Here is a 20681-nt window from a genome sequence, read left to right as displayed (position 1 = left end):
ACTCAGATTGTGCCGACCGAGTTGCCTCGTGGCTTCCCGAGTTTCGCGCTAGATGGCGCCACCGTTCAGTTTAAGTTTAAGAAGGAAAAATAGTTTCTTCTATTTTTTATTTTGTAAAAATAAAATCATACAATCCATACACCATTTGCTTTTTTTACGCTTATTCGATCTGCTTAATATTTGTCTCAATCAAATGGGCGTAACCGATGATATGATGAAACAGCTCGGGAAGAGATAGACGATTAAACCGATTTAGAACAATAATTTATTCGTATATAATTGCCTTATTAGAAACGCCTATATGTATATGCCTAATGGACAAATTACTGTATATACAGTACGTACAATTTTCGAAACAATAACTTATTTCGTACACAACTATTTTAGCGCTACGTGATAATGGACAGTTATTGCGTCTTCTCTTAAATATCAATATAATTTCGTCGCTTATGCATTATTAATATAAATCGTTAGAACATTTATAACATATCTCTTGCTATTTGCATAATATTTACAAATTTTATTCACGAAGATAGAGATTATCATTTCATCGAGTTCAGCACTCGATTGTAACAAACCAAATTGTAATTAATCGTTATAATAAGTGGTTTCGCACTTATAGAACGCAATTAGAAATTAACAAAATACTAAACGTTCAATATTGCAAACATAATATTATATAAAAATTAGAGAATTTAACGTATATTCAATTAATTTTCTTTTTTTCTAACTTCAATTCTCATAATTTTTCTATAGTATCTGAAAAGAATCATACTTTCTTTCTGAAAGTATTTCTGAAAGATTATGAATAGAAATAATTTCGAGGTAAATCGAAATATTTCGCATTTATAAAGAAAAGAAATAAAAATCGATTTTGTGCAGCAATTTCTGGGATTTGACACACGAGTTGGATTTTTTTCTTTTCTTTGGGTTCTCGAAGTTTAGGTATTGATGTATAATGTAAATTTAACAACGTTCAGGTATATACATATGTATACAAGTACGCATACATTTAAGATGTACACCGTGATTGCTTTAATTTTGGCAGTCGGTCGAGTTTCGCTAAAGCAGCTAGATGTCTGTCATTCGTCGAAGCACTTAAAAAGGAAAAATAATTAAAATCTATGCGTTGTACTTCTACAATCATAAAGAGTAACTATAAGAGTAAATACGCGGTTGCTTGAAACGATATATAAAATAAATGCCAACTCTACTCTCTCATTAAACATAACACAAATAAACGTATGTTCCTTGAAAACATGGATATTCGGCATCTATAAACTTGAAACTGATAGGATCTGAGAGTAAAAAAGGCAACCTTATATCGAAATTTTATTATACCTATATGTAAAAAACTAACCATATGGAATAATTACAAGAACGGCAATTTTCCTCGATAATACTCTTAATTAATACTGTATCGAACTTCATCTGCTCGGTTCGCAAATCGATATCTAAGAAACTTCGGTTTGCATCGTAAAAAAATATTCGCCGCTTATTGTTAGAACGACGGTAGCAAACTTAATAAATGAATAACAAATTCCTAATAATCAATTAATCCTAGAACGGAACGAAACGTAATGCTGACCGAAGAAAATCACGATTCCACTCTGCCGGATGTCTCGCCGTTTACTTCCGTCTTCAGCTTCTGCTCCTCTCGTCCACCTTCTTCGTGTTGCCCCTGTCCCACTTGATCGTCCACATTTACTTCCTCCTCCTCTTCCTCTTCTTCCTTGCCGCCTTGCACCACTTCCTCCTTCACCGTTACACCACTATCGCGATTCTTTTCGCGAGCGTTCTCGGTCGATGAAGAGTGGATCTCTTCCCCTGGACGGTGGAAGGTCAATACGTGATGATCCAATTCCGCGCTGAAAAAGAACTTGAGCGTGCACTTGGAGCAATCGTACGGTCGCGCGTCCAGTCCGTGTTCTTGTAGCATGTGATTCTGCGAACAAACGCGTTGTTTCGTATTCGAATAAATAGAAAGAACGAAATAATAAACTTTTGTTTCAATATACTTATATATTTGATATGAAAAAGAGGCGTGTAAATTTAAACGAAAGCATGAAAAAGACGAATCTAATAAAAAATATGCAATCTCGTCTGCAGCTAAGAAAAGGTTCTAAATTCACGCGAAATATTTGGGAATCGATAGCGATTAAGTTAAATTTTCGTTCAAAGAGTAGTGAATTAATTTGTTTTAATTGCCATTTTTGCGCGGATTTTTAAAGTTGTTTATTCGACCATTTTCTTCTCTGACAATTTACGGTCGTTGCCATAAATGTGAGTGAATAACTGTTATTTTACGTTTGAGACATATTAGCAGACGGTTAAATTACCTGAAGGCCAATGGGAGTTGTGAAGAGCGACTGGCAGATGTAACAGCTAAGGGCGGCACAACCGGCGAAAGTGTGCTCTATTAAGTGAATTTGCAGCTGCATAGGACTGGCGGCCTCAAATAAGCACAAGTGGCACCGTAAAGCCTCCAAGGATGCTTTCCCCGATGCCTCCAAGTGTTCCTTCCTTACGTGTTGCTGAATTTTCGCTTCAGTTGGAAACGACATCTAGAAATTTTAATATTTTATCTTGAAAATTATATTCACTTAACGATATAAATTTATAAACAGTATCGTTTTCAAAAGAAAGAAAGAAAAAGAGAAAAAGACCTATATATTCATAAATTTTTTATGGAAATCTTCAAAATTTTAATATCCTACAGTTTTATCTTTTTAACGCAAATTATTCATAAATTTCAATTTTTTCGACGTTTAATTTCTTCACTATCGTTATCTTAACAAGGTAAAAATTGGATTTTTTTCAATTGGCAGATGTCTTATATATTTTATCCTACATTACTCAAATTATTATTAAAATTACGTGAAATATTCCATACTAACTTGACACTGTATGCAGGTGTAGGTATTCAAGTTACCGCTGGCGGCCTTTTCATGCTCGGCGATCCTGTGCTTCTCAGCCTCTTCGGGATCTTCAAACTTCACCCCGCACTCTTCGCACCGTTTTTTATTCGCGTTTCCCTCGTTCCTGGATCGATCCTCCACCTTGACTCCTCTTTCGTGTTCCCACTTATCCTTGGCCTCGTCCCACTGGCCGTCCTTGCTCGCGAGCCAGGCCGCCTCGTATTTGGCCTGATGCTCGTAGGTTGTCGAGTTCAGAATAGGCAGTCCCTGAGAGTGTCGCATGTAGCACGGTTTGCAGACTCTGAGCAGCTGTCCGCTGGTACTGGCAGGATTGGGTGGTAGATTGACGAAGTCCTCGGCCGCGAAATCACGCAAGCAGAGGCAGCAACCTTGATTCTGGCTTTTGCCGCCACCAGGACTGGTCGGGCTGGAGCCGGCGCTGCGCGATCCCAAGGACGACGTTCGTAAATGATACCGCGCGTGCAGACGACATTCCAGATCGCTGATCAGCGTCTGTCGGCAGACGACGCATGGCGCGGGCAGATGAGGCAGCGTACTGTCCAGTCGTTGTTGCGGATCCACGTTTCCCAAACTGTGCCTTTGCACGTGGTCTAGGAATTGGCTCTCCGACGTGAGACAACCGCGACACACCACGCACGTGTCGCTCAGCTGAATCTTGCAGTGCTTCTGGAGCTTGTGCTCGGCCAGGCTCGCGCTGGACGGGCATACCTCGTCGCAGATATTGCACTTGTGACGACCACCCGGTTCGTTGGACGCGTGCTGAATCCTCGTGTGAGATTCCAGCTCGCTTCGCGAGCGACAGACCTCGCCGCAATAGCCACATGTCATGCTCAAGGTAGACAAAGACTTGGACAGCTTCGGGGGTGTGTGGGCGAGTTTCTTGTGCGCCTGCAGCTCGGCCTCATTCGCGAATTCACCGCGCTCGCAGAGCTCGCATTGCTGACCGGAAGTGCCGTAATTCGGACGTTTGTCGTTGTTGTCGCGCTGGTTCACAGAATTGTTGTTGCTTGACGCTGGCGAACGACCCCTCTTCAGAGATTTCGCCTAGAATTTAGAAAAGTTATTTTGCGAGTCTTACACGCACTTAATTATATTATTATTTATATATATATATATATATATAATAATATATATAATATTATAATATTATTATTTATATATATATATATATATATATATATATATATATATATATGGAATATCTCTATATAATACAGTGTAACTGGAGAGAGAGAGAGAGAGAGAAAAAAAGAATTTCTTTTTATTATCTACAAAATACGGAATCTAAATGTTTAAGAATATATATTTGACCAAATTTGTTGAAATATTTCTACGTTTATCCTACATTGGCGTAGCAAATTAATCTCTTCTTAATTTTTTTAAATTGTAACAAAACTTACTTCTTCCTGATTTCTGGCAGGTCGATGAACACGTCCGTTTTCCCTGCTTCTGATTGACGGCGCCTGATGATCCTGCGCTGCCTGATGGTGAACCTGGGCGACGTGTCGATCTAACAGAAATTCCACCGCAAAGCCTTCTCTGCAGATGGGACATCTGTAGAGACTGGCCGAGTGGCTGGCCAGGTGAAGCTGAAGCTCGAGCTCCGAACTGCAGCATGTCCCACAGAAGACGCAGCGCGTTCCGACGATGCCGGGCGTCGAGGCCGGACTTCTTGTTGCACCTCCGACAGGACTGTTATTTATTAAAGACTGGACGACGGGAGGAGGCGCGTGTACGTTGCGCACGTGGGCCGCCATCTCGGCCTCGCTCCTGAAAAAGCTCCTACCGTCACCGGAACCCGCGTTACCTCCCGGTGGCGAATTCTCGTTGTTGGACAGAGTGCACACGCTACATCGGTAGATCCGGCACTCCTGGCTGTGCTTGACCGCGAAATGCACTTGTATCGCCACCTTGGAGTCGAACGTGTCTCGGCACAGAGCGCAACGGTAGAGATGATGGGCGTGGGAGTCCAACAAGTGTCTCTGAAGCTGGTCCGGATGCGGGTAGAACTTTTTGCAGGCGCCGCACGCGAATTCCTTGCTGACCTGGCCCAGATAGTGCTTGGTCAGGTGGGCCAGCATGTCCTCGCGGGTCGGGAAAACAGTCTCGCACTTGGGACACAGATGCTGCCTGCTGGATATCTCCTGATTGTGATGGTCGGCCTGCAGGTGCCGGGCCACGTGTTCGCGAAAGGACTCGAAATCCTTCAGCGCGGCGTTACACTGGCCGCACAACAGGGTATCGGCGGTGTAGCCGCCAGCGGCGTCCGCGGATGGCCTGGCCGGACGTTTATTCGTGAGATCGGCGGCCTCCGAGGCGTCCCTGCTTCTCGGTACCCTGCAGTCTCTCGACGGAGTACCGTCGTAAACGCCGTTCAGTTTCGTCTCGCTGTAATCTATGCTGGTTGTCGGCGCCAGTCGACGATTCTCGCAGTGCTGAAGAACGTAATGCTCGGCGTAGGCTGCCGTCGAAGTGCACGGAATGCCGCACAACGGGCATATCACCATCGTCGCGCTAAAACCACTGTCCACTCGATGTATCGACAGCGAATGCTCGCGCAGGCAGGCCAGAGTGGAGAATTTCATGGTACATTGCTCGCAGGTGAAGGCGTTCTCGTAGTGGTCTCGTTCGCCGGCAGGCCTGTCGGCTCTCTCCTCAGGCGGGTATTTCCGATCTGAACGCGGGTCCTTCGAGTTGTCCTGGCGATCGGGTGGCTTATCGCGCGAGCAAAACACCGCTTGCTGCTCGTTCGATGTTCTGCTCGGCGACGGCGGCCGCGCCAGACCCTCCGCGCCGCTGAGGATCGCCTGGTGCATCGTGCGCACGTGCATCTGTAGCTGCTGCATGCAGCTGAACGAGTCCCGGGTGCAGTACATGCAGGCGAGCTTCAAGGGCGAGTTGAGAATCGGCGTGGTGGACGTGCTGCCGGTACCCTGCGACGTTTTCAGGGCGTTCCGCGGGTTCAGAGTGAGGTTCAACGACGGCGACGGCGACGACGGCACCGGCGGTGACGACGTGCTGTGGGAGGAGACGCTTCTCCTACCGTAGTCGATCTCCTGGAGCTTGCCGGTCGACTGAGAGGACGACGATTGGGGATGCTTCTTGTGGGATTGCATGTGCGACGTTAAGGCCGCGGCTGAGCTGTAGCCTCTCGTGCAAGTCGTGCATTGATAAGGCCTCTGGGTGTCGTGCGTCTTCAAGTGAATCTTCAGGTGATCGCTGGGAAAACAAAATACTCATATGTCGAAAGCTCGTGGCGGCAAACGTGGTCGAAGCGTCGCGCTTAAATTGGGATACGTAATAGACAATAAAATTGAGTTAACAATTGAATTATTAACTCGGTCACATATGTAAACGCTAAATGGAATGACCAATAAAAGATACGTGCAAATGGTACAAGATAAAAAGTGAAATGGTTTTCGATATAACACACTACCTCAAAAAATATTTTCCATATGTATTCATACGTGTTAAAAATGTTATGAATATTGAAAATTTATTATAGCGATTATTGCAATTAAAATAATATTTTTACCTAAAGATAATGTACTACTCAATGAACTAGTATTTAGCTTCAAACGGTTCCTCTTTCTTAAATTGACCGTTTTTATACGAGTTTTCCCTGACACTTGCGATCACCATCATCGGAATAGAAGACCAATGCTATAAGATCGACTTTATATCTTTAAAACACTAAATTGGCTTTCGTTGTACAGATCGAGGATCTAATTCAGGAAATTCTATTTCCTGTAATACGTGGCGAGTCATGTATATTAAGGCTTATCAAAAGTACCACGTGTCAATCAAATATGCTTGAAAATAGATTCGCCTCGTAGAGATATTTCAATTTCCGCGGAAGTCGGACATAGAACTATCGGATAGCGCTGGGATCTTTAATAATACCGCGGGATGTGATCGATAATGCTATAATTTATTGGCGATTCGGTAACTTCATCAGCCAATTCGAAGTGAGGTACTCGCGTCTAAAATCGTTTAATGTTGGATTTATCGGTGATGCGATCGACAAGTCTAAATCCGGGGAAAAGAATTAAACGATGACAATTCGATTAAGAGCGCAACGCGGGATGTTTAATGAAGACGGACGGACGGACGGAGCTTTTCGGCGTAACTTGCTTGAAAATATTTTCCCTCCTCGGACGTTAATTAAGTACCTCACTAATGAAATGCTGAATGTATTTACTTAGGTTGGAAAGATATCGACACCAGGGCGACTACATTAAGCGCGCGATGACATTTCGACCGTTTGAAAAAATAAATAAATAATTCTTCTTCTATTAAGGCCTAGTTTCACAAGTGTCGGTTAACTTTTATAATCTTAATTAACTCACTCTTCGTCTCTTTCTAAGGGGGATATTAGAAAGAGACAAAGAGTGAGTTAATCTAAGGTTAAAAGTTAACCGACACTTGTAAAACTGGGCCTAAGAAGAGAATATATAAGCTAAAATCATTCTTCGCCGTACTATCATCGTTTCCATACGGACAAAAAGCTATATTAAAGTATAAATTTTAAACGCCATCGATTCTTTGTATTTAAATGTGCAAGAGCTGCATAGGAAATCGTTATTCTGCATTAAAATAATGAAATAATGGCGTTAACTTTTAAATATCCGGATATTTAAATAGCAATCATTTCCAATAATTTTGTATACTTTTTATCTATAACATTAAACGAAGTTCGATACCAAGAAAACAAGATGAAACGAAAGCATCGCCGCGTTTGTAATCCCTCGTGGAAAAAATGAGAAAAATAATATTCGTATTGTTTCTTAAATAATCGACCTCAGTCTTTTACTAGACGACCGCCAATCGATAACGCAGAACAAATAACTAAAGTTAATGATACGGTCGCGAGTTTATCATATTTCTTGCAGGTTTCGATCAAATATGAAATAGAGAAATTTTCGCGATAACTACGGATTTATTTCGCGTCGCATTTATGATTCACTTTGTCCAAGATACGCGCATCAAAGATGTGTTTTTCGATCACCGGTATGAATAAACAAAGAGTCTGGATATATCGAGTCCGAGACAACTATTTTCGAGGTTTGCGCGGATTGGGCGGATCGGGGTAACATCTTAAATCTGCGATAGAAAAATGATATTTCAGTCGTGATTATTTTACTTGTAACAAGGAAAGCGATATGCGAAGATACATTTATAGCGACGGAGCGTTTGAATATAACATCGAGAGAATACAGAGATTTCGGACAGGTCGAACCCGGGTAACGACTCCGGCGATTTTCGCGGTGGACCTGGCCGATGAATAATTCATCGGCCCGGTCGCCCGGTGTGCACGTCGCGTCGGTCCAGGTCGGCGCGGCGGAAAACTGAATCCGCGGGCGTTTAAGGCGAGATCGGATGTATGTGAAGTTAGCCCCGCACTTTTTGAATTTTTAGTTTTTTTTTATTGTGCCGTATTGTGCTACGTTTGTGCTGTATTGTGCCGCAAACCGCAACTCCGTAACCCAAAGCGTATTCGAGAAAATTAAAAAAACAAAATTTTTGATAGCCCCGCATTTTTCGAATTTTCAGTTTTTTTTTATTGTGCCGTATTGTGCTAGATTTGTGCTGACTTGTGCCGCAAACGAGAGATTGATAACTTCGATAACAATTAAGAAAAAAATAAAAAAAAAATTATACTAGCCCCGCACTTTTATCGAAATAAACCCATTTTTTTTTGGTTGATAGATAATAATTTGTGCCACGTTGTGCCGTTGGAACTAACTCGATATTTCTTTTCGTTGGGCAGATAAAAAATATTAAATTTTTAAACAAAATAACAATTAATTACTTCAAAATTAATTACTTCGCATTTATCAAACTTCTGTAAACTGTGCTGAGTTTCGCTAGATGCGAGTACAACAAAGAAATGGCCAAAAATGCATAGAAAGTTGCAGGGGTTGAAAATAATGAGCTAAGGGAGAGGGAGAAATATGGGTGAAAAAAAAATTTTACAATTTAAAATTTTTTAAAATTGTGCCGGGTTGTGCTCAAAGAGTACAATAACTTTTCTTAATGACAAAATGTCCGCAAGTCGTTAGTTTTCGCAGCACAACCATCTAGAGAAAGCAGTTTTTAGGAATTCCAATTTTCAAATTGCTATAACTTTAGAACCGTGACAGGGAATGAAATTTTGCGACTTGTGCTGAATTGTGCTGGACGGGCACAACAAGAAAACGGCTAAAAAAGAATCGAAAGTAGCATGGGGTTTAGAATTCTTCTACAACTAAAACCCAAGTTTCTAGTTGTATTGTAACAGTTGTATTGTAAAATCCATAAAATGTGACCTGTCGACATTTTGTCACTAACGAAAGTCATTGTACTCGCCTAGCACAATCCGGCACAATTTTAAAAAATTTAAAAATGCGAATTTTTCTTCTCACCCCCATCCCCTTTGGCTCATTATTTTCAACCCCTGCTACTTTCGATTCTTTTTTAGCCGTTTTCTTGTTGTGCCCGTCCAGCACAACTCAGCACAAGTCGCAAAATTTCATTCCCTGTCACGGTTCTAAAGTTATAGCGCCTTGAAAATTGGAATTCCTAAAAACTGCTTTCTCTAGATGGTTGTGCTGCGAAAACTAACGACTTGCGGACATTTTGTCATTAACAAAAGTCATTGTACTCGCCTAGCACAATCCGGCACAATTTTAAAAAATTTGAAAATGCGAATTTTTTTTCTCACCCCCATCCCCTTTGGCTCATTATTTTCAACCCCTGCTACTTTCGATTCTTTTTTAGCCGTCTTCTTGTTGTGCCCGTCCAGCACAATTCAGCACAAGTCGCAAAATTTCATTCCCTGTCACGGTTCTAAAGTTATAGCAATTTGAAAATTGGAATTCCTAAAAACTGCTTTCTCTAGATGGTTGTGCTGCGAAAACTAACGACTTGCGGACATTTTGTTATTAACGAAAGTCATTGTACTCGCCTAGCACAATCCGGCACAATTTTAAAAAATTTGAAAATGCGAATTTTTTTCTCACCCCCATCCCCTTTGGCTCATTATTTTCAACCCCTGCTACTTTCGATTCTTTTTTAGCCGTTTTCTTGTTGTGCCCGTCCAGCACAACTCAGCACAAGTCGCAAAATTTCATTCCCTGTCACGGTTCTAAAGTTATAGCGCCTTGAAAATTGGAATTCCTAAAAACTGCTTTCTCTAGATGGTTGTGCTGCGAAAACTAACGACTTGCGGACATTTTGTCATTAACAAAAGTCATTGTACTCGCCTAGCACAATCCGGCACAATTTTAAAAAATTTGAAAATGCAAATTTTTCTTCTCACCCCCATCCCCTTTGGCTCATTATTTTCAACCCCTGCTACTTTCGATTCTTTTTTAGCCGTTTTCTTGTTGTGCTTGTCCAGCACAATTCAGCACAAGTCGCAAAATTTCATTCCCTGTCACGGTTCTAAAGTTATAGCAATTTGAAAATTGGAATTCCTAAAAACTGCTTTCTCTAGATGGTTGTGCTGCGAAAACTAACGACTTGCGGACATTTTGTTATTAACGAAAATCATTGTACTCGCCTAGCACAATCCGGCACAATTTTAAAAAATTTGAAAATGCGAATTTTTTTTCTCACCCCCATCCCCTTTGGCTCATTATTTTCAACCCCTGCTACTTTCGATTCTTTTTTAGCCGTTTTCTTGTTGTGCCCGTCCAGCACAACTCAGCACAAGTCGCAAAATTTCATTCCCTGTCACGGTTCTAAAGTTATAGCGCCTTGAAAATTGGAATTCCTAAAAACTGCTTTCTCTAGATGGTTGTGCTGCGAAAACTAACGACTTGCGGACATTTTGTCATTAACAAAAGTCATTGTACTCGCCTAGCACAATCCGGCACAATTTTAAAAAATTTGAAAATGCGAATTTTTCTTCTCACCCCCATTCCCTTTGGCTCATTATTTTCAACCCCTGCTACTTTCGATTCTTTTTTAGCCGTCTTCTTGTTGTGCCCGTCCAGCACAATTCAGCACAAGTCGCAAAATTTCATTCCCTGTCACGGTTCTAAAGTTATAGCAATTTGAAAATTGGAATTCCTAAAAACTGCTTTCTCTAGATGGTTGTGCTGCGAAAACTAACGACTTGCGGACATTTTGTTATTAACGAAAGTCATTGTACTCGCCTAGCACAATCCGGCACAATTTTAAAAAATTTTAAATTGTAAAATTTTTTTTTTCACCCCTATTTCTCCCTCTCCCTTAGCCCATTATTTTCAACCCCTGCAACTTTCTATGCATTTTTGGCCATTTCTTTGTTGTACTCATCTAGCGAAACTCAGCACAGTTTACAGAAGTTTGATAAATGCGAAGTAATTAATTTTGAAGTAATTAATTGTTATTTTGTTTAAAAATTTAATATTTTTTATCTGCCCAACGAAAGAGATATCGAGTTAGTTCCAACGGCACAACGTGGCACAAATTATTATCTATCAACCAAAAAAAAATGGGTTTATTTCTATAGAAATGCGGGGCTAGTATAATTTTTTTTTTATTTTTTTTTTAATTTTTTATCAAAGTTATAAATCTTTTTTTTGCGGCAAAAGTCAGCACAAATCTAGCACAATACGGCAAAAAAAAAAAAAACTAAAAATTAAAAAAATGCGGGGGCTATCAAAAATTTTGTTTTTTTTAATTTTCTCGAATACGCTTTGGGTTACGGAGTTGCGGTTTGCGGCACAATACAGCACAAACGTAGCACAATACGGCACAATAAAAAAAAACTAAAAATTCAAAAAGTGCGGGGCTAACTTCACATATATCGAGATCGGTCCACGAGGTCCGAGGTTCGAGTGAGGAGGCGAGGCGCAACGGTCAAGCGAAGCTGTCTCGGCACGCCGAAACGAAGACAGACGGCGAATTTACTCCTGCACTTTGCGCCTGAATTATTCATGCGCCACCAGGATTATCGCCCGGGTGAACCGCGCGGCTGTCCTATTATCGAGCGTATCTTTTCGCGGCCGACCGAGCGCGACCGATGACGATGCGAGGCGAAAAAAAATAGGAGGAAAAAAAAAAAGAAAAAAGGAGAGCCGAAAAAGGACGGACTCAAAAGCGTCGCGGTCGCTTAACGAAGAGAATGGTCCGGCGACGAGTCCGCGCCGGTCGAGCCGGTATTAAATACTTGCGTATTCCTGTTTTGACGCCGCTATTACGCGACGTCTCGCCGACGTGTCACCTTCGACGAGAGACGATGAGAGATGACATTCGGACGGTGGAGTTATCCGTTAGCGATGCTTGGCGGTATTCTTAAGCGAAAAAATTTCGTTCGCGATTAATAACAGCAATGAATTAAACTGATTTCGTCGAGCCCGAATACTTGGAAGTTACGATAGCCTATCAACATACTATTTTTCTATTATATCACGCGATACTTTTTAATAAAGGATACTAAAAAATATCCTTAGCATGAAAAATATTTTTAATGTTATTGCGGATGGTATGAGATAATGTAATGTTTCGATTTAGCGTATCTTACATTTTGTCTATCCACATCTGTTTAGAAACTGCAAAAAACGGAGCTAAGACGAACAGATTTTATTTTTTCATTTGAAACAATCACATTTGGCTTGTCCAAGATTGGAAAGATATCAAGAAGCTCAGCGATTGAATTATTTAATACTGCGCTTCAAGTGTTCGTTTCCAATAGACACACACACACACACACACACACATTCTGCAGTTTAAAAATAAAGTTCCATAAAGACTTGTGTCTTTAAAGTTTAATTCACGAGAAAAATATTTTATTTTCAAGGCGCGACCTTTAGAAGAATAAATCTGAAAATAAGTACTTGTAGGTGGAATGCCAAAAGACCCATTAGCGATAGAATAGCAGTTAGAGCTTTTGTGACGATTTAACTGTCTAATCCTTGCAAGAATGTAGAGTTCAAGCGCGTAATGGCGAGCAGCCATTATACAAGAAGAAGAAGATCGCGTTTGGGATGCTGAAAGGAAATGGAAATAAATGGTCCGTTAAACTCCACCCTCGCCAGTCCAAAGAATCACCCTGTCGCGGTGATTCGTGGGTGCGTGCTCTCGTCAATCTCGAAACGTTCATTTGTTCCGTAAAGATTCAAGTGTACGAAAAGTTTGTACGATAAAAAGTAATCATCTAGTCTCGACTCGCATTTATTAATTTCAAATGAATATTAATTATTAATTTATGCCTAGATCCACGATTTGCAATTTGCATGCAATACCTGATGCGACAATATTTGACAAGTCGATTGTGCGTAAAATAATTGCACGTCTTAACTTCATTTATCGAAATTAGATTGAAGCAAAACACAGGCGGTGTCAACTGAAAAAACACGTCGGCAAAAGAAGCGGAGGGCATTCGTCCATCGGGGGGTCGGATCGTGACTTCAGCGTTCATGGACCATGAGAATTGCGAGAAACCGCCGATAAAATGATCTCGCTGCCGCATTCCGTGAGAATAAAAACACCACCGTGAGAGACACGGTGTTGCTCGTTAAGATACGTAAGATTCTCTGATTAGTTTCGGTCAAACCGGATCTAACTTTGACAAGTTAAGACATTCTACGTGATTTAAAGACTATATTCTAACGCAAACATATATTTTCTTTCGAGATTTTCGGAAATTTTTAAAGTTAAAATTTTGTAACCGATAGATTTCTATACTTTGGTCTTACTAGTTTCTTGGATTGACAACAGGGTATATACTCTTGGTAGGGAGATGATACAACTGAAACGTTACATTGTTGCGTGTCCGCAATCTGTCATAAGCGAAAGTCTTGGTTAAGGGCTGACAGATCTCTCGCGTTGGATTCTCAGCGTGAGAATCACGGAGATTTTCACCCTTTTGTTGGGTCACCCAAGCCGACTGCTAAGGTGGGAGGACGAATAGAGACGTGGCGTAAAGATCTGGCGGTGCGATTATAATAGCGGTTGACAGATGAGGAGCAAAGACTTGTTAGAACTTCAAGAGAGCTTCATGAAAGAAGAGAGCCTATAAATAGATACGAAAAGTCTGTATCCAGGAAGCAATAACGTTTCATCCAACGTTGGATTTTAATTAATAACGCAATCATGTGTAACATGTAAAAGTAGGATAGTAAAATCTCAAAAGGCGATGTTAATTAAAATTAATTAATTTATAGTATAAATTCGTTGCTAAATCAATCGCAAATTTCTGAAATTCGTTTCTTCGCGAAGGGCAACCAACGACGACGGCGAACGGATCTGCGAAGATATTCGACGGTCGCGAGCGCGACTTTAACGGCCGGCGAAGGCGGACGAGCGGCAACGAGGCTCTTGACTAATGTTCTACCTGTTGTCCCGTAACACCTATGCGTCCTACCTGTCCGCTCGCCCGGGCCCCGCGGGGGCTCGCGTATACGCGAGCGCACACGCGCGCATACACATGTGTCAAGTTAGAAAAAGGTGCTTCGCGCGCGGGGCCAGCTTAGCATTTCAATGCGCGCAAGACGATTCAATGCCGAGCGTGCGTGCGTGCGTGCGTGCGTGCGGGAGAGGGTATATATCCTACGCGTGAGAAAGAGGGAAACGAACAAGCTAGACGATGGGTGCGGGGAGGGAAGGAAGAAAGAAACAGCCACGTAAGAGAGTAAGCTTGACTAATGCCACCCGGGACCGCAGTCGTCGTGTGATCATTACTCATTTGTCACCCGTTGGATCGGGGTCCCCTCGAATCGGCCAGTGGGACCCCGTTGGGCCCCGCGCGTCGCGCGTCGCGCACCGACGACCGGCAGCACCCCGTCGAGGCAGCGCCTCGTTCAGCCATCTGTTGCGTTTATCGCTGCGCCAGCGCGATTATTTCTTTTACACCTTGATGATCTTTACTGATTACGTATATGTGTACGTATGTGTATTTTATGACATAATCCATAAGTGTCAATTGAATCTTTTATAGATTGACACGTCGGAAAGAATTCGAAACATTTAAAGAAGGTTTGAAGTTGGTGTTTCGCGGTTTACGACGCCTATAAGTTATCGTTTGATAAATTTGGTGGTTGATGATAAAGTACTTCGGAGATTTCGCGCTTACCTCCTGGAGAAGGCGGCCTCGCATTTCGAGCAGCGATATCGCCTGTCCCCGGTGTGCAGCTTCACGTGACGATCTCGGCTGCGTTTGTGCTTGAATAGTCTGTTACACCAACTGCATCGATACGGCATCTGATCGCCGTGGCTCTGCAAACAAAATACGATCGTCGTGTTACATTACACCACCTCTTCGATTATATGATTTTGTTCGTAGAAACTGAGAAAAGTATAATAACCGTAGCTGTAAAAACGTGCTGGTTATATTTATATTACTGTTGGGATGTATGGATTTCACTGGAATACGCGTGAAACACGTGTTAAAATGAAAGAGAAACAAAGAACACTTTATTTGAGTCACTTTTGACACAAAACAAAAAATATAGTTCTAGCAGTGTTCGCACAAATGTATAATGAATAAACAGTTTAAACAATAAACTTTGATTGCGCCGATATTCGCCGATAAACGAAATTTTACTTCTCGCCGAACCGTTACACGTGTTCGCTCTTTGTCTTTACGCAAGCAAGTGTGTAGAGATTGTAAACGTGGATGATCTAGCGTTCTTATCGGTATTGATAGATACCCAGCAGAATGCGTAACTTGCCGGGTTACGATTACATCAGCGCATTCACTTTCATCTATCGGGAAATTGCGCGCTTTACGAAATTACTTATTTCTAACAATTACAATTATAAAAGTAATAAATTTTCCGAAACATTGTCGTATCTTTGAAGCTTTGACCAAAATCATGAAAATTCTGTGCACCGCTTAAACGTTGCGATCTTTATTATTGTTTTCCTCGTTACAGAATCACGTAGTTCTAGGATATGTTGACGTGCAATTTATAAAGATGTTTTGTTGTGTTATATATGATATAATGAAACGTTAAATATGTACACCACGCGCCAAGCAGGAGTCTTGCATTAGTAGTACAGTCCAATATACTGTTAGTCTCAATTTATATACAATTCAAAACAGACATTACGAAACAAAACGTGTCTCAACCAAATCTGGGAGAGATATTTAACCGGTTCATCCTTAACGTCTCAATACTCTGGGCGAGAAACTTTATCAAGCACGCGAGGAAAGAGAGAGGAGAGGAGTCGGTGGAAGAGGAGGCGAGCTTCATGGAGCAAGAAAAAGAAGAAGTCGGCTCTCTGTCGGCCGCGGGACGCGTCACCCACCTAGATCACGGTGGCCGATATGATCCCATACGGTCACCTTCTTTGTGCCGTGCTCCCGCTCGCGGAACTAAAGCGCTTCTCGTACCGCTCCGGCCACGAAATGGTCGCGACAAGGTAAGTAAGCTTGGCACGTACGACGAGACCGCGTCGGTCGACTTTCGAGCCGTCGGCTCCTTTGAAGAGACAATCTAGACGATGGGCGAAGCGATCGCCGCTTTGGTCTCTCGCTCGGCCGGCCGGAGAGGACCACCGACACCGGACGGCTCCCCGATGGCGACGAGAAGACCCGTGTGCTCGGCGCAGTTCGATAATCGGACAACAACCAGAGATGTTAAAGAGATGAACGCTTGGCCAGAATTCGGGCCATGTGATTGTAATCAGGATGTCAAAGGGTGTCATCGATAAATCGTGTGTTATCGATTGACGCATATGTAATGTCTAAGTAAATCTTATCAAAGCTGCTTCTTTCGTCTCTGGATGTTTAATTTTAGAATCCGTGATATCTTGTAAATCTTTAAAATTCCACGTTTGTGGATCTGTCAACGTTAACTTCGCGATACGACAGGTTCGCGAAGGATTGAGATTACTCGCCGCGATTGTCGGTAGAGTAAGGCCAACATTGTGCGTAGCATAAATAGACAGCTATCTGCCTAGACGCGGGTATTCGGGGTCTTGATTATCGGAGTTGTATCTGCGCGCGATTCAGCTCGCGTATGATATATATATATATATATATATATATATATATATATATATATATTCAGCAGCGGGCTTTTTCGCGTTGCGAAAGGAAGAAGCGAGGAGGAGGCCGAAGGGGCGGCCGCCACCTGGACGAATAACCTGATAACCGGTACAACCTGTTATGGGCACAACGCTACAGATTCTGACCCGATGATGACCCGCGCCGGCCGGCCTCGGACGCGGAAGAACGGGCTAATGCCACCGCCATGCAAAACAGAAAAATCCAAAGGAGAGGACTCGCCACGCGTCTCTCATTCGGGCAGGACACTCGCCGCGCGGAAACGCGTTAACCTGCCGCGTACGGGACTCGTCGACCTCGCGGAATCACACCTCGGACCTTTTCTCACACGGCGCGACAAGAGAGGAGAGCTCTATTCGCGACATGCGCGGCATGCCGCGCATACTAATGCCCGTGACGAATGTCGATCCTTTTGGTTTCGTACTTTTTATCTTTTTTTTTGTCATATGACTGACCTTGCGTCTTACACTGTCGCAAATCGATGCGCACGATACTTGAAGTTACAGCAATTTTTAATAACGTCAAAAGCGCATCTACGAGAATGCACCGACATGGGAGATTGGTCTTGTGCTTTATGTTATCGTGATAATGAAATTAAACATTCGATTCTTCTCTACGGACTCTTCATTTCTGTATCTGTGGATCTTTAAATTTAAACGTGCGTTTTTGTCTTCAACGATAACGAGCTATTACAGCTAGGGAATATCTGGTGATCGAAGAAGCTGCTCTCATTTTTACCTGTTCGTGTTTCTTCAGGTAGCTAAGCCGCGGGAACGTCCGGTCGCAGAACTGGCAGGGGTACGGGGCAGCGGGGTTGTTGCCGTCGGGATTGACGCCGACGTCAGCGTCGACCTCGGGCTCCGACGGGAAGCTGGCCGATGTCGGTGTCGCGCAGGAGGACGGCGTTTCGCCACCGCGACGCGAGTTGGGTCCGCCATCCTCGCTGTGCCAAGAGGAACTTCCGGTCCCTAGGGCCTCTGGAATCAATAAAAAAAGAACCTCAATGATGCCTCGATATATTATCAAATTTCTTTCGTCAATTTTCTTTTTTATCAAGGTCTAAATGTCTCGTCAAAGTCTCTTCGCGAGTGTCGCAAGAAAAGGACATGTCTATATTCAAGGCGACCTACGACTTACGAACTCGTTGTACGTATGCGTAACAACATTATGAATCTGGCCGGTCTCACCTCGCCTGTTACGTGTCCCTTTATATCGTTCTCGTAACGAGCAGAGACGGTAAAACTCGTACCATTAACCCCCGAGCCTTGACTGGCACGGGAAAGATCGCGGTCCTGCGCGACCCTAAATCGCGCTAGGCTACATTCAACAGGCGGAACACTTGGCGGGATTGTCGCCTTCTTCGTTAATTCAGGGTCTGACACCTCGCGTTTCGGTCTTTTTTTTAAATAACTTTTGCACGACAAACCAATGTAGTTGCTTAAATAATATATAATATTTTTAATGATCGAAATGTAATATCATTAGTTAAATATATCATTTTGCATATTGCACGCGAAAAAATTGATTAAAAGATTGGTATCATATAAAAGCGTACGTAAAATAATTCCTCGGTATTTCGACGGAAATTACATATTGTAACCATAACACCTTTCATACCCGATTCGGAAGTAGTGACCCCGGCGCAAAACGTCAAATGACTCCGGGGCAACCGGGTCAAGTGGGGGCCCCCGCGTCTCCGTCACAGAAAATCCGGCTCATCCTCCGCCTCGTCGCCGAGGGAGAGCGCGTCGCGCCGCTACTTCCGGCGCAGTCACGCCGGCTAATCACAAATAATTTATAATTGCCGGGAATGAGGACTAGAGAGATCACCGAGCGTTCCGTGATAGAGGCGAAGCGAGGCGCGCCGCGCGTAAATGGTGGAAATGACTCGGCTAGTTGGCCGTTTCCTCATTTGTCGTCGGCCCCCGGCGATGGATCGACACCCACGAGTCGATTTAAGAGATTTTGCGGAATCCCTGTCTACGCGCGCGAGAAAGACAAAGACCGCCACCCAGCAGATACGAGCGACGATCGTGGATGCTGCGTAAATGGCTCGCATCCTCCACCCACGCGTCATCCTCGCGAGGCTCGTCGCTTCCTCTCTTAGAAGGACGTCGCCCAGGCCCCTCGATTCCACGTGAATTATTACGACGATCAAAAGGCTCGAAAGGCAGGAGGTTGAAAATCGCATTTTTAATTTCGAGAGGTAGAATATTCTTAGAATTCAAACACCCGTTTTTATATATCGGGAATAAAATTGATAACATTTTCAAAATGAAACAATTTATACGGCGTAGATATACGATTGTGGTCCATATTCCAAAAGACAAGAGACTTATTTTTTTCACGTTGCGCAACATGCGAGGCACCTATCGAGACGTTCGCCCAATTGGCACTACGACTGATTCACGCGTTCCGTTGACGCTTCGAGTGAATGCTGCGAGAGCTATATAGAGGTTGGAGAAAGACTGTGTCTAGGTGCGAAGGAACGTGACCGAAGGAAGGATCGTTGCGCGTGCAACAAAAGCTAGAGAAACATATTGGCAAATCAATCTATAAATAGAAAATGTGTTTGCTGTCCATTGTGCTACCGTCATATTTAACATTGACCGATTCTCAGGAATTCTTAAGACATAGGACGAAAACACTCAGCTGACCAGCTGGCCACTCTCCGTACCGTCCGCGCTGCATGAAGACACGCGAGATGTCGGGGGTGACTCGAGGGAGAGACCTCTCGGTACGAGAGAACTCTTATATAGATCGTGTCCGATCGGCGACGATGTGTCATCGAGGCGAAAATAGGCGCATTTAGCGGCACGAGCTGCCGATGCACGCGTTGGCGACCTGTGCCGCATCGCGTCGCGTCCCGCTGACGGTGATGCTGTTGTCGCCTCGTGTTCCCGGGACTATTTATAGAAGCGCTTCGACGACGCTTATTAATAGGGGCCCGACTTAACGCCTTCGTTAATTGTGACTTATGCGCCGGATCGCGCGTGCCTCGCGCGGATTTTCGCGCCAGTGGCGTAGCGCGGATCCGCGGCAACGCGCGGTGAACCATCAAATGGGAAAAGTGTCTCCTTCGTTTTTTTAGACTAGTGTTCTCGTCTGTGAGCATCTTTTTGACTAATCTAAAGAAAGCGAAAGATTTCCATTCCATATCCCATATTCCACTTCATTAATACATTTGAAATAAATGGATTTTATTATATAAGATTCGAGATTATATTGGAGATATCTTCTTGGTTTACAAAATTTAATTTTAAGGTCGTTTTGGGAATATCTTCCTAATCGTGAGCGTGACGATTTTGAAAAATCAATGAGAGGTCATTGTACTGATTTAACAGGAAGCTCAAGTTTCGTATAATCGTTTCAAGCATTGACATTGGTGTTTGACACCAAGCAACGTCTCGCGGTAAATATTCACGCTGTCCACTCGCAATTATGAAGTAAAATTATCGCCGCTGTTACCGGCGACAGAGTTTAATAGCGCGCTCGTCAGAAAGCCATTTTGTATCAACTTGTTCTTGGCGATCGTCATCAATCGCAGCATGCTTAAAGGCGTAAGTACGTGTGCGTGTATGTGACTTACAGATCGGTTATTTATTGCACAAGGATGAACATTTATCACGGGGATATTCGCGCGAGTAATAATATTTCACGTACTTGGTTCGCCAGGCTCAATTTACACGCAACGGGCGATATTTGAGGACTTTAGCGAAAGTCCAAAAATCCTCAGAGAGGAATGAAAGGGAAATAGGAAG

At 43.1% G+C, this 20681-nt stretch overlaps 1 protein-coding gene across 3 annotated transcripts in view; it reads right to left on the bottom strand.

Annotated features, from left to right (window-relative positions):
• Positions 1 to 60: 60 nt before the first annotated feature.
• The window catches only part of L (zinc finger protein Lobe), a 76461-nt gene continuing 55840 nt past the window's right edge, over positions 61 to 20681 (bottom strand). For 2 of the 3 annotated variants that reach the window (XM_077403821.1, XM_077403823.1), the window contains 6 exons: positions 17659 to 17897; positions 14983 to 15125; positions 4340 to 6158; positions 2898 to 3983; positions 2340 to 2564; positions 61 to 1945 (listed from right to left, as the gene is read on the bottom strand). In XM_077403821.1, coding sequence (XP_077259947.1) covers positions 1598 to 1945; positions 2340 to 2564; positions 2898 to 3983; positions 4340 to 6158; positions 14983 to 15125; positions 17659 to 17897 — 3860 coding nt within the window. In that variant the 3' untranslated portion in view covers positions 61 to 1597. The remainder of the gene's footprint in view (positions 1946 to 2339; positions 2565 to 2897; positions 3984 to 4339; positions 6159 to 14982; positions 15126 to 17658; positions 17898 to 20681) is intronic. The other variant, XM_077403822.1, reaches the window with a different exon arrangement.

The sequence above is a fragment of the Temnothorax americanus genome, unplaced genomic scaffold, assembly GCF_048541705.1.
Source record: "Temnothorax americanus isolate GAGA-0224 unplaced genomic scaffold, ASM4854170v1 Scaffold18, whole genome shotgun sequence".
Lineage (NCBI taxonomy): Eukaryota > Metazoa > Arthropoda > Insecta > Hymenoptera > Formicidae > Temnothorax > Temnothorax americanus.
This window is presented reverse-complemented; position numbering and strand designations above follow the sequence as displayed.